This window comes from Hypomesus transpacificus, unplaced genomic scaffold (assembly GCF_021917145.1).
Source record: "Hypomesus transpacificus isolate Combined female unplaced genomic scaffold, fHypTra1 scaffold_263, whole genome shotgun sequence".
Taxonomy (NCBI): domain Eukaryota; kingdom Metazoa; phylum Chordata; class Actinopteri; order Osmeriformes; family Osmeridae; genus Hypomesus; species Hypomesus transpacificus.
The window spans coordinates 136,999-150,679 of NW_025813790.1; the positions used below are offsets into that span (position 1 = coordinate 136,999).

General features: G+C 49.4%; 1 protein-coding gene across 2 annotated transcripts; it reads right to left on the reverse strand.

The window, feature by feature from the left end:
* Positions 1 to 1,136: 1,136 nt before the first annotated feature.
* kremen1 (kringle containing transmembrane protein 1) lies at positions 1,137 to 13,439 on the reverse strand. Of its 2 annotated transcripts, none has more exons than XM_047014620.1 (6): positions 11,252 to 13,439; positions 9,577 to 9,730; positions 8,821 to 9,153; positions 5,138 to 5,353; positions 4,282 to 4,366; positions 1,137 to 4,024 (listed from the first exon to the last, which is right to left on the reverse strand). In XM_047014620.1, the coding sequence occupies exons 1-6, from the start codon at positions 11,498 to 11,500 to the stop codon at positions 3,868 to 3,870; spliced, it is 1,194 nt and encodes a 397-aa protein (XP_046870576.1). In that variant the 5' UTR covers positions 11,501 to 13,439; the 3' UTR covers positions 1,137 to 3,867. The 2 variants fall into 2 exon arrangements, with proteins under 2 accessions (XP_046870576.1, XP_046870577.1); XM_047014621.1 differs by having other exon boundaries at positions 5,165 to 5,353; positions 11,252 to 13,438.
* Positions 13,440 to 13,681: the final 242 nt, after the last annotated feature.

The following is a 13,681-nucleotide window of genomic DNA, read 5'->3' on the forward strand; positions in this document are numbered from 1 at the left end:
GGCTGAACGGTGAGGGAATCTGAAGGTTGCCAGATCGATTCCCGGCCGAGCCAAATGACGTTGTGTCCTTGGGCAAGGCACTTCACCCTACTTGCCTCGGGAGGGAATGTCCCTGTACTTACTGTAAGTCGCTCTGGAAGAGCGTCTGCTAAATGTAATGTCAAGTGGGAGGGAATGTCAAATACATGAATTATGTTGGGAACATCTTGGCCGGTTAGATAAGGACTTGCCATGATGTTGTCACACCACTTGGGGGCAGTAGAGTACAGCTTTTCATGTGTGAGCCTGAGCTCAAATGAACTGACAATTTTGCCATTTGTCTTTCAGAACCGTTCGGCTGACGCACTATTCTTCGGCCTTGAATGAATGTGTTTCATGATCAGATTTAACTAGGGCTTCGGGTGCAGGGGCATAAACGTAAGTTAGTCCAGATTCAAAATGCGATAAAGATGTTCAATTACCCCTCTCAGGTTACGTTTCCCTTGAGAACCCCTTAAACAAGTGCTCTCCTCCACGACAGAGACCCCTTTGATGCACGCTACAGACTCAACACACACAAATGTTTCACATTAGAATCCTACCCTTCCTTGTTATTTTACATGCTGTTCCCACTGAAACACTGACCTCGCACTCCTCTCAGTAAATCTGCAGGTTGTCTGTCTGACCCTAAGAGAGGAGGGGTCCACGCTCTGCCCTCCACCCCCCCCCCCCTCTCCACCCCCCCCCCCCCCCCCCTCCCCACTAGGTGGATCCGCCTTGAGTCTGGGAGTCATTTGGGGAGTAAGATAAGCATCACGCTCTCAGGGGTTGGGTTACAAGCCAGGCAGATAGTTGATTCTTAATCTGTTGAAACTAATGAGAAACTCATCAGAGCAATCAGTGCTGGGATGGCTTTTGTACACACGCACATACACGCACACAAACGCGCACACAAAACCATTGGATGAAAAAGCGTATTCAGATGTAAAACCTCCATTTTCTTTTAAGGTATATGTGTTTCTGTAATGAGCTTTGCTGCCATGTTTATCAGTACCACTGAGCCTTCGTGTTATCAGAATCAGAATGGGCTATATCTCATCATGTAAGTTCACACAAAGGGTGAAACATTAGACTGCAGCATAAGGACACGACAAAGGTTTAGGAAACATGCAGTATTTATTTAGCAACCACATTTAAACACATTAAATACAACTACAAAGGTACTTCACTTATAAAAAAGATAGATTATGTCCCATTCACATACAAAATATAAACAATAATTTACTGTATAAATTAAAATTTGCACTATTCCTTATTTACAATTTAAGGACATTTCGCCGCTCGGAATCGTTTTTCTTCCTTGTACAAAGGGATTTTTATTGCAGGAGATCTCTGATGCAACTCGAGGAAACAAAGTAAGCGACAAAAGCCATGGAGAAAGAGCTATGGAATTTTCCATGAAGGACAGGAGACAAAATGGAAGTTTGCATAATTTACCAGGCTATCTAACCAGATATGACCTTGACCTTGCTTGATTCAAACTGTCAGTTTGGGTTAACTTCTTTGGGATGTGAAGAGGACTCGTTTACTGCACCCCCCCCCCCCCCATCTCTCTCATCCTCTCTTTCTTTCCCCTTTTTTCTCTTTCCCTTTCTCGCTCACCCTCTTTTTCTCTCCCTCCCTCTCTGCCTCCCATCTGTGTAAGCATGGGGTGTTGTGAACATCACAGACCACAGGACAGGTGCTCTTCCCTTGCAAAGATGAACGTGAGTTGGAGAGGATTCGGCAGGGCCGTGCAGTACAGATCACTCCTCCAGCGGAGAGCACATCTTCCCCCCACCCCCAATCCCACCCCCCCTGCCCCCATCACAAAGTAAGTCTCCCCTACAGTAAACCCTAGGCTTCAGATTCCATTGTGATGGCGCATTTTGCATACGGACCCTTGCCCTGTTTTTGCACGTGCTCAATACATGCAAAGTTTGGAGTTGGTTCCAGAGGAGGCGCAGTGCTGAGCTGAATAAGCGCTATCGTAAGGACGTGAAGGAGAAATGTGCTCCTTCATGACAATTTTTGTTCCAAATAGTCATCTTGACAGGGAATCGGAAGACTGTCCAGGAAGTGTAATTCAGGAGTGTGTGTGACGTGTCGAGGGTGGCTGACCTTTCAACACCGGTGTCACTGCTAGAAATGTCACCGTTAAACACCAAACCGACACAGTTTCTGAACTTGCTGTCATACACACCCCCACACCAACACACACATGCATACACGCACTCGTGTGCACACACACACGGATGCGCGCGCACACACAGACACACGCACAACCATCCACACAGCTTCTCGTTTTCCTTTCTGAGCTTCGAGGGAATAGCTTGGGTCTGGTGAGTCCAGTGAACGTGGGGAATGTGCAACGTATTCTCTGAATGCCTCAACCTCACAGCCAAGCTGCAGTTGATGATCGTGAACAATAAAAACCCTGATGGATCACTGCCTTGCTTTGCAGAGACGCGACATGAAAACGTCAGGAATTAATGTCATCATTCACCACATGGAATTCAACAACAATCCAACACCATCCCCCTTTAGTTAATAAACGGCAACATAACCAGAACAAGACGTCCAGTAATGTTAAGTTTACTACATTTAGGGGCACATAAGGAGAAAACAACACATGAACAAAATAGAAAAAAAACATTTTAAAAGCCAGTCCCATAATAAATCTCTGTAATGCCAAAGTCCCGGTTGTTTTCAGAAGACAGGTCTGGGATTGGAGATGAGGACGCCCTCAAGGCACTTCAGCGCACATCAGACACCCCGCCTTCCCTACCCACATCTGCCCCCCCTCCTAACCCCCCCTCCCTCTCCCGCACAGGACAGACCACTGATCCATCTGCTAATGGCCATGCAAGATCACAGAACGTAAATCCTGTTTCTGATGAGCCACCCCTCCACTATCCATCCATCCCTTTTTCCATCCTTCCATCCCATATCTCATCCCTCCATCCTCAATCAGTAGGGAGTTCTGTGAGCACTCCCATCGTAACACATGAACAGTGGGAGAGTCTAAGTGTTTATTGAATGACCAGCAGTTGGGGGGTGAGGTGGGCGGTGTCCTTCACCTGCCCGTGGCTGTCTGGTTTTGGGGTATCGAGGTGTTTCTAAGAGTAGCCTATTCTGTGTGTCGTCATGGTGTCTTCTCCCTTTTGGTAATGATTAGGATTCGGCCCAGTTCTCTCTGAAACACTGCTGGCTTCCGCAGAGGTCTGGCGGCCATTTTGTGTCTTGCAGTTTCAGTGAGGATGCAGGCTCCCAGAGAGGTCTGGCAGCCATTTTGTGTCTTGCAGTTTCAGTGAGATTGGTGGACTTCTCCTACAGGCTAGGGCTGACTGGCCGTGTCTCTGAAGGGAAACTGCCTGACCTCTCAGGAGTCTATGGAGGATGGAGACGGAGTCCCGTAAAAGCATGACCCTGCAGTACACCCCATTTGTCTGTCTGTCTGTCTGTGTTTGTTGGTCTGGATCGCCTCGCATCTCTCTGTCTATCCGTCCACCTCGCGCTGTACTGTATGCCCTTCTAATCCTTCCCCTCCTCCTCTCTCCCTCTCCTCCACACAGCAGACAGGCCTGTCTGTCTCCCCCCTCCCTTCATCCCTCTGGGCAGAGCTCCAGGTCTCCTTGGGCCTCCAAGAGGCCATGGTGGCGGAAGTCACTTAGTCTTTAGCTTGTTAGCTTGTTAGCCTGTTAGCTTAGCGCCCCCTAGAGTCTCACTGTAGGAGCGTAGCCTAGCCTAGCCTAGCGCTCCCTCTCGGCCCTGGTACAGGGTGTAGCAGTAGTGGTAGTATTTGGTGGTAGTGGTGGTGGTGGCGGGAGACCGGGGAATGCAGTTCCCCTAGTTGCCCACCAGGGGGCTGAGATCTCCATGGTGGTTCTTGAGCTTCTTCTTGAAGAGGGAGATGGTGGAGGGGCGGTACAGGATGATCCAGGGCTCCGACGCGGCACTCTGGCTGCAGCTCTCAGAGCCGCTGATGGTGGGGATGCTGGGAGATCTGGAGGAAAGGGGACACGAGTGTGTTCAATCCAAACATCGACACACACTCCAGCGGGAGAGATGACGGCAGACCGTAACAGACCTCGGAGATAGAGGTGGAGGGAGGGAGAGATAGAGGGAAGGCGAAGCTGAGAAGGAGGAGAAAAGAGAACTGAGAGAGAGAGAGAGAGACAAAGCAGGGCAGAGAGAAAGAAAGCAATTGATGGGAAGAGAGAGAGAAAGAGAGAGAAATAAAGATGAGAGATAAAGACTTACTTCACTGCGATGTGCAGCAGTAGTTTGGCTACCATGACGATCACAGTCAGGGTGAGCAGAGCTGCCAGAGCGTAGATGGTCCACACTGCCGACAAGAAGCGTCAACATTAATACACTCACTCTGAATAAGACACGCTGCTTTTTACATGTTTTAAGAAGAAACAGGAGTTCATAGAATCCTATCTGTCAGAGTACAGAATACTGAAGCAGATAGATGACTAGAAAAAGCAGGAGAGATAAAAGACAAGATGGAGACCATGTGCCAGCGCACCTGTTAGCCAGCCCTGCTCAGACAGGATCAGTCCTGGTGCAGGAATCCAGCACTGGGGCCAAGTCTAGCACCATGGTTAAGTCTAGCACTAGGGCCAAATCTAGCACTATAGGGCCACGTCTAACACTAGGGACAGATCTAGGGCGAAGTATAGCACGAGGGCTAAGCAGAGCACCGAGGTCAAGTCTAGCACTAGGGTCATAACTAGCACTAGTGCCAAATCTAGCACTAGGGCTAAGTATAGCACTAGGGCCAAATGGAGCACCATAGGGTCAAATCTAGCAGTAGGACCGAGCTTGTAATAGATCACCTACTCCATCAGATGAGTCCGAGACCAACGTGCCAGTCATGTAAGATTCAAGTACCACTTCTATACAGGCTGAGAGAGAACCAGCTATGGAGAGAAGACAGTGTATAGAACACCGGTGGAGAAGGACGAAAAAGGACGTGGACACTGGGGACTCGTACACAAACAGACCACGGGAAGACAGAGGCTCTCTGGAATGGCCAGAGCGTCCAGGAGAGAGCGGCGGCGGAGCGCAGGGAGAGGTGGGAAGTGGGACGGGCGTGGTGGTGGTGACATACTGGTGTGGTGGTTGCTGGCCTGCTGACCTGGCATGTTGCTCGGAGGCTTGTCGGGGCTGGACGTGATCACGTAGAAGATCTGGGACGAGCGGCCGTTTCCGCTGACGTTGGACTTCTCCGTCACGCCCTCCAGCGGAGGCTGGCTGGTGCTGGCGTCCACCTCTTCCTCGCCCTCTTCTCCCTCGTCCATGGGTCGGAGGCCCTGGCCCTGCAAAGCTGAGGGGACAACAGAGTCATGTCCCCTCTTCCTTTGGAACAATGCACCTTGGGAACTGGTGTCGTCCCCATCGTTTTCGTATCGTTCACCCATGGAACGTGGTGGAAAGTCCAACCACACAACTTTCGGGGCCCAATCGGAGTTTTGAGAATGTTGGCAGTGCTGTTCTGGGGAGAGGGATGTTGGCACGAGGAACAGGGAGATCACCAGAGACACTCTCCCTGTGGCGCTGGTTGGAGGTTCCATCCATTTTGCTCAGCTTGAAAAGGGATGTTTTCACATGTTCTCCATTTACTCACAACAACCCCCGGATCTTCAAACTCCGCCGTCGGAGCACAGTTCCTCTGACGTCACCTGAACGTGTTTATCCTAAGCGAGCTCGCCCTCAATCCACCCTTCCCAAGTCCCTCCTCATCTCCACCCTACCTCCACCACTCTCCCCCTCCCTCCTCATCTCCACCCTACCTCCACCACTCTCCCCCCTCCCTCCTCATCTCCACCCTAACTCCACCACTCTCCTCCCTCAATTCACACTTCCCAGTCCCTCCCTCCCTCCCTCCCTCCCTCCCTCCCTCCCTCCCTCCCTCCCTCCCTCCCTCCCTCCCTCCCTCCCTCCCTCCCTCCCTCCCTCCCTCCCTCCCTCCCTCCCTGGGTGTTTAAATCCAACCCGGCCCACAGAGGTAGTCTCTCTCTATTTCCATCTCATAACTCCATCTCTCTCTCACATTATGCAAGTCTCTCCACGTTTCCTGTTCTCTCTCTGTTCTCTCTCCTTGTTTATTTCTTTACATCCCCCCCTCCTTCTCCCTCGCTCGTTTTCTTAAGATAAACCTACTTCTTCGTGATGTGACCTTCTGTTAGAACAGCATTTCAAACAGCCCGGTCTTAATTAATCTTTGCTCTACCCAATACTGTTGTTCGAGGTTGCTTGCATGTGTGTGTGTGTGACTTTCGAAAGAGGGGGAGAGTCACAGGTGTTGGGTTTAAATGTCAGCCATGGCAGAACAACTCCATGTAACTGAGGCAGGGTCAATATGAGAGCATTGTTCAGAACACTGCCGCATCTCTCTGAGTGTGCCGAGAATGCATTCACAGTTTCTCCTCGACTGCACCGCCATCCAGAACGCCCACGTCTAACACCTTGACTCACCCCTCATCCGAGAAAAACTCTTTGGAATTAGACTGTCCCACTGGAGCGAATATATCAACGCAACAATGTCTTTGTTATGCAGGGCACATGCAGTCTCACAGAGTTTCAAGAGAAACAAAACATTTAAATACACAATATCGCCCTCAGCTGTGAGGCATTGGCCATCAAATGAGAAGAGATGGGAGTCGGGCAACAGTTGGTAAATACTAATCTCTTTCTCTCTTTATCTCACACTCTCTTTCTCTCTTCCTCTAGGTCTCTCTCTAGCTCTCTCTCTCTTTTCCCCTATCTCTCACTCTATTATCCCGTCCTCTCTTTGTCTCTCAGTCTCTCTGCCCTTCCCACCCTCCCTCTCTCCAAACTGCGGTAAAGAACATTAGAGTTTGCTCGATTTAACATCAGTCGAGAAGCTATGCAAAACTCAGTCATAGAGACAGACTGTCAATGTGCACCTGTTCATGCAAATGTGCTGGCATTCATAAATAAATATATTTGTGTGTGTGTGTGTGCGCAAAAGGATGTGTGTGAGGAAGCAGAGCTAACCACAAATAAAACATTCAAATCAGAATCATGCAAACACCAACTCCGTAAGGATATACAGTGCCCTCCAAAAGTATTGGAACAGTGAGGCGAATTCCTTTATTTTTGCTGTAGACTGAAAACATTTGGGCTTGACATCAAATAATGAACGTGAGACCAGAGATCAACGTTTCAGCTTTTATTTCCAGGTATTTACATCAGGATCTGATGCACAACTAAGAAAATATCACATTTTGTTTGATTCCAACCATTTGTCATGTGATCAAAAGTATTGGAACAGATATACTTAAAACATATTTAAGTGAATAAGACTTAATATTTAGTTGCAAATCCTTTGCTTTCAATAACTGCAGCAAGTCTGTGACCCATTGACGTCACCAAACTTTTGCATTATTCCTTTTTGATGCTTTCCCAGGCTTTCACTGCAGCCTCTTTCAGTTGTTGTTTGTTTTGTGGGGTTCCTCCCTTCAGTCTCCTCTTAAGCAGGTAAAATGCATGCTCTATAGGGTTTAAGTCTGGAGATTGACTTGGCCAGTCTAATACCTTCCATTTCTTGCCCCTGATGAACTCCTTTGTTGTTTTGGCAGTGTGTTTTGGGTCGTTATCTTGCTGCATGATGAAGGCTCTGCCAATCAGTTTGGTTGCATCTTTCCTTAAATTGGCAGACAAAATGTTTCTGTAGACTTCCGAGTTCATTTTGCTGCTGCCATCATGTGTTACATCCTCAATGAAGATTAATGAGCCCGTCCCAGAAGAAGCCATGCAAGCCCAAGCCATGACATTACCTCCACCGTGTTTCACAGATGAGCTTGTGTGTTTGGGATCATGAGCAGTTCCTTTCTTTCTCCAAACTTTAGCCTTTCCATCACTTTGGTAAAAGTTAATCTTTGTCTCATCAGTCCATAAAACTTTGTCCCAGAATTTTTGAGGTTCATCTCTGTACTTTTTGGCAAATTCCAGCCTGGCCTTCCTATTCTTCTTGCTAATGAGTGGTTTGCATCTTCTGGTGTAGCCCTTGTACTTTTGTTCATGAAGTCTTCTGCGAACAGTAGATAGTGATACCTTCACTCCTGCCATCTGGAGGTTGTTGCTGATCTCACTAACAGTTGTTTTAGGGTCTTTCTTTACAGCTCTCACAATGTTTCTGTCATCAACTGCTGATGTTTTCCTTGGTCTACCTGTTCGACGTCTGTTACTTAGTACACCAGTAGTTTTCTTCATCTTCAGGACATTCCAAATGGTTGTACTGGCTATGGCCAATGTTTCTGCAATGGCTCTGATTGATTTTCCATCTTCTCTAAGACTCACAATTGCTTGTTTTTCACCCAAAGACAGCGCTCTGGTTTTCATGTTGTTTTCACCTCTGAATACAGTCTGCATAGACAAAACCTATCTTACCCAATCTGAACCTGAGTGTAGACATTCAGTGGTATTTATTGATTGAATAATGTATGTAATAGGACACACCTGGGCAACAAAACACACCTGTCAGTCACATGTTCCAATACTTTTGCTCACGTGACAAATGGGTGGGTTCGAACAAAAAGGTGATATTTTCTAATTTGTGCATCAGATCCTGATGTAAATACCTGGAAATAAAAGCTGAAACGTTGATCTCTGGTTTCACATTCATCGTTTGATGTCAAGCCCAAATGTTTTCAGTCTACAGCAAAAATAAAGGAATTGGCCTCACTGTTCCAATACTTTTGGAGGGCACTGTACATCCTTCACCATAGTTATTCTTTAAACAAAGCCAGCGAGCCAACCAATTCCCACCTTGGTAGAGGACAGCGAATCCTTGCGCCTGATTGGTCCGATCCGAATAGAAGTACAGGATGACGAAATCCCCCGTGACGTTGACCAGTTCCCGCGGCGGGCTCCGCCCATCGAACCTCGCCACCACCTGATTGGTGTATCCGTCCAGCAGCTCCACCATGTCGGTCTGGTCGGAGATGTCGAAGAAGGTGAAGTTGAAGAGGATGACGGAGGCCCCGGGGACCTGGATGGGCCAGTAGCACACCCGGCCCGCCCCGTACTTGTCTGGGAAGTCTGGAGAGTACACCACCCCCGAGGGGGCCGAGTAGTTCCCCCCACAGGCCCCCACACGGGCTGGGAGGAGGAAGGGGGAGTGGGGATGTGGGTGGGGGAGGAGGGGTGGAAGGGGGAGGAGGAGAAGGGTGGGGGGGGGAGACGGGGGCAGGTGAGGAGAAGGGGGGTGGGGGAGGAGGAGGGGGTGGGTGAAAATAGGGGGGTAAGGAGGAAAGGGGAGAGGGGAGGTGAGGAGGGGGGAAGAGGAGAGGGGGTGAGGAGCAGAGGAGGGGGGGGGGTAGGTGAGGAGGGTGGGAGGTGGGAAGGAGGAGGTGAGGAGAGAATGAGGGTGGAGGGTGGGAGAGAGGAGGAAATTCAGTCAACAGTACAAACATCTAAATCAATCTGTCTTCAGCGAAATAAAGTGTGAAAGAACTTTCTACTACAGAAGCTTGTTGAGCTGAGCAGTAAGCCAGACCAGAGTAATCGCACGCCTATACTCACTGTCAAAGATGATGACCCATCCATCCCCTCCACAGGGTTGGGTGTGGTCCCCAAAGCACACGTGGTTGCATTCCATGCTGGGCGCTTTGCCATGGCGACGGTGGTCCAGATCGTTTCCACAGAAACAGGCGTAACCAGACTCCATCCCAGCCAGCTGAAGAACACACATGCAAATACTCCCAATCAGAATTTTAAATGTTATTTGGTTTCGAGTTTTACATAGATTTCTGAAAGACACAGGGCTACACTCAGCAGCGACAACCCAAAACTGAAGAGGATGAATCTTGACAAACTTCAGTCGAATTCGGAAAAAAAATTTGATAACCACGAGGAACTGAAAGGACCCTCGAGGAGTACATCGAAAAGAACCTCGAGAAGAACCTTGCGATAACTAATGAGAAGAAACACCAGAGAAAATGCTAGTGCTCTGAAAAAACGGCAGCAAAACCTCACATAATCGCATAGTATATTGGTCAACGCTTTTCAAAATGACTCCATAAAAACAATTACAAAAAAAAATCTATTGTCTTCTGGTCTGCTCCCTTGCTACCCATTAAAGGGTTTATCACCAGCATGTGTTAGGGCGGGTTTTCAAAGCTCTGGAGGGGACTGTCACCATCTGTGTCACAGCTAATTAGAGGGTCACTTGTCAAGTTCCAGTCCAAGACATCTGTGGGAATGCGAAACAGAGAGGGCTCTGCGACAGCGACACACGGCTGAAAGGGGAAGGACTTGGAACGACCCACGCTCCACGTCTCCTCTGGCTCTCTGGAATGACGGACCCGTTGAGCGCGGCCCATTGTGTGCTGTTTAAATAGGACCTTTGTGTGTGACTCTCTTTCTGGAGATGTATTCATATGAAGGTAGGGCCTCATGTCCTCCCTCACGGGCTGTCCTCGCGGAGCTGGTACTTACGGACGCGCCCCCACCCCGCTCCGCACCCCGTCAACACATCAACTCTGGTTGGTTGTGTATTGTATTGGGTGCAAAATGTGTCCGAACACCTACTGCTCCAGATTCTTCTGGTGAGGGGAGGGGGGGGGGGGGGGGGGGGGGGGGTTTGCAGTGGGCCACTGATTCACATGCCGAATCATCAACCCTGTCTTTGTCACGACGGCTTCTGGGAATCGGGGATGACAGGCACGTCCGGGCAGATAGACAGACGGACAGGCAGACAGACAGACAGAAAGGTTTTTCCTTTCTTGTTGTTCTGACTTCGTTACTGCGGACACACGGCCAAAAGGATGTGCTCAAACACGTCCACCGGTCACTGTTTATACCACCCAAACACAGAGAGAAAGGGAGAGTGAGGGGGGGAGCGAGAGAGGGAGAGGGAAAGGGAGAGAGGAGAAAGAAGGAGAGAAAAACTGAGATAAGAGAAAGTGAAAGAAAGGGGAGCGAAAGAGAGAGATAAAGAGAGAGAAAGAGAGAGAGAGAAAGGTAAGGAGAGAGACATATCGAGAGAGGTAACCTTGGGCTGGAGGATATGAAGGGAACACCACTCCTGAGTTGTACAGACTTCCCAGTGTGTGTCAGGAGGTGTGATTTCTGTCAAAGCCTGGCCCCCTGTGTGTCTCGACCTGTCTCAACAAGCACACAGTGGCCTGGTCTGCCTAGGTTCCCCGGGTCAGTCAAAGTGTCTGGGTTAAACCTAGGAGTCAGTCTTGGGTCTTACCGAGTATCTCTGCTTCCTGCAGAAGCTTATGCAGTTCTGGATCGTCAGCTTATTGGACGTCTCGCTGCTTCCTGTCAGAGTGGGCGGGTCCCCGCTGTCCTTGAAACACCCCAAGTTTCCTGGCACTGTGGCGACGGAGAGAGAGATGGAGAGAAAGTGAGCTCTGATCATGTGTTGGTCAGCATTCATGATCATGATGAACAACCACTGCTTTATAAAGATGACACTTTTTTTTTCTTGGCAAGCCATTTGAATGTAGAGAGATAGAAAACTACATTTCCCATAGGCCTACTATCTTTTTGTGGTTTGACTTCAGGTATATTACCAATACAGAAAATATTGTACTTTTCCCTGAGGAAGGTTTAAGGTATCTGGTTGCTGGTCATCATCTGTCATCGTGATTCCCAGAGTTCCCTGTTGCTGCACCTGGTCAAAGACTACATTTCCTGAAACCTGGTGTAGTTCCAAGGATCGGCAGCTGGTTGTTGGGTTTTAGAATCTGTATGATAAACAGCATTCAGTAGGACCACACCCATATAATCCTACCCACTGTGAATTCAACTCTACTGTGTATCGACCATTCTTCAGCATGGCTACTGGCTAAGCACTCCAAAACAGAGACAAGATACATCGATCAATCCCTATACCATGACAAATATTGTGTCCAGAACAGATGTCTTCATTATGATTCTAATCATAAAGAATCTTCATTTCATTTCAATGTTATGGGGTCAAATATAAACGACAGAGAGAGAACTTGAGTATTAACTGCGAATGTAAATGGCTCTTCCCAAGGCTGTTTGGTGTAATGAGATCCTGTTTCGCGTGACCCTAGGGCGGACCAAAACCATTACACTGTGAGACAAGACGTGTACCAAGATCTTGCTCCATTCACTTTCAATTCAGTGAAGTAAAACTTTGCACGTTCATGGATGCTTTAATACATTCTTTGAAAGGTTAACTCATAATTGATGGTCTCGTCTGTCTTACTGTCGTGAACACAGCTGGAAGTGTCTGACTGTTGTTGTTCCCTGCATGTACCATACGTATATGCACTGTCGTGCATTCTGGGTACTGCGGTTCTATTCCATGTTTAGGTTTTGGGGTGAATGAGCACAGACGGTAAAAGAGAGAGGCAAGGAAGGGGGAGGAGAGAGAGACAGAGAGAGAGAGAGAGAGAGAGAGAGAGAGAAAGAGAGAGAGAGAGTGGGGACGATGAGGACTACACACACACACACACACACACACACACTCCAGTGCCCTGTCTCGTGAGGGCCAACGTAAACCTTTGAGGCTGATCCATCAGCTCTTCTCGGTAAACAGCACCCGCCACAGAGCCTCTCAGTTTGCGTAGCGAAGACAGGAAAGGACATCCACAAGAGGTTTAGCCGGGCCAAGGCTTTGCAAAGAGAACGCTCGAGAGAGAGAGAGACAGGGAGGGAGGGAGACAGGGAGGGAGACAGGGAGGGAGGAAGGGAGGGAGGGCGTGAGAGACATAGGGGGCGAGAGAAAGAGAGAGGGAGAGGAAGAGGGAGAGCAGGAAAGTTCTCCGGACCACTCCCTGCGTCTCGCCCACGTTCCCTCACCGCGGGGCTGACCGCCGAGGTTGGCGTGCCGGGAGTGAACCGAGGGTTTGACGGATGCACGACCAAATAGTGCCGAGCGAGCTGTAAAAAGGACGCGTTCCAGCTCCCTCGTCGGCGCCATAAATCACGATGGAATATCCTTTTTTACAGCCACGTCAAAGCCCTGGTTTATGGGCAGATTAATATGGCGGTTTGCATCATTTAGCGGGGCGCAGCGCGATTGGGGGAGTGAGAGGCGGTGTTATGGGGGGTGAGTAACAGCCAGACGTGACAGTTATGGGGGTGTTTGGGAGCTTGATTGGGCCTCTGAGGTGAAGGGGGAGGCGGGTCGAGGCGGGGGCCGCACGATAGCGGAGGTGTGCGGAGGTGAGATAAAGCCCCTGGGAGCTCTGCTCTCCTACAGCGTCGTTCTGAGAGAGGTTGGCTCCATTGTGATTTTTCCAATATGGATTCCTCGTCTTTTCGTCCCCCCCCCCCCCCTTTTGAAATGCTACTGCAGGGCTAGGCAGTCGGATGAAAAGGAGAGGGCCTCCTTTGATGGGAAGATTGCAGACTACTGACAGTTTGTGTGTCTTTGTGCTCTGGTCGTCTTGGAGGGAAAACGGCTGGAGGGAGAGGAGGGGGAGAGAAGGAGGAAAGAAGGAGGTGAGGGTGAGGTGAAGGAGGATAGAGAAGGAGGGAGAACAGGAGGGATAGGAGGAGGGAGAGAAGGAGGAAGAGGAGGAGAAAAGGGAGAGAAGGAGGGAGAGTGGCAGGGGCAGAGGGAGGGAGGAGAAGGGAGACGAGGAGGGAGAGGAGGTGGAGAATCTCTCTAACAATTCTCTCTCTCTCTCTTGGTCTGCTC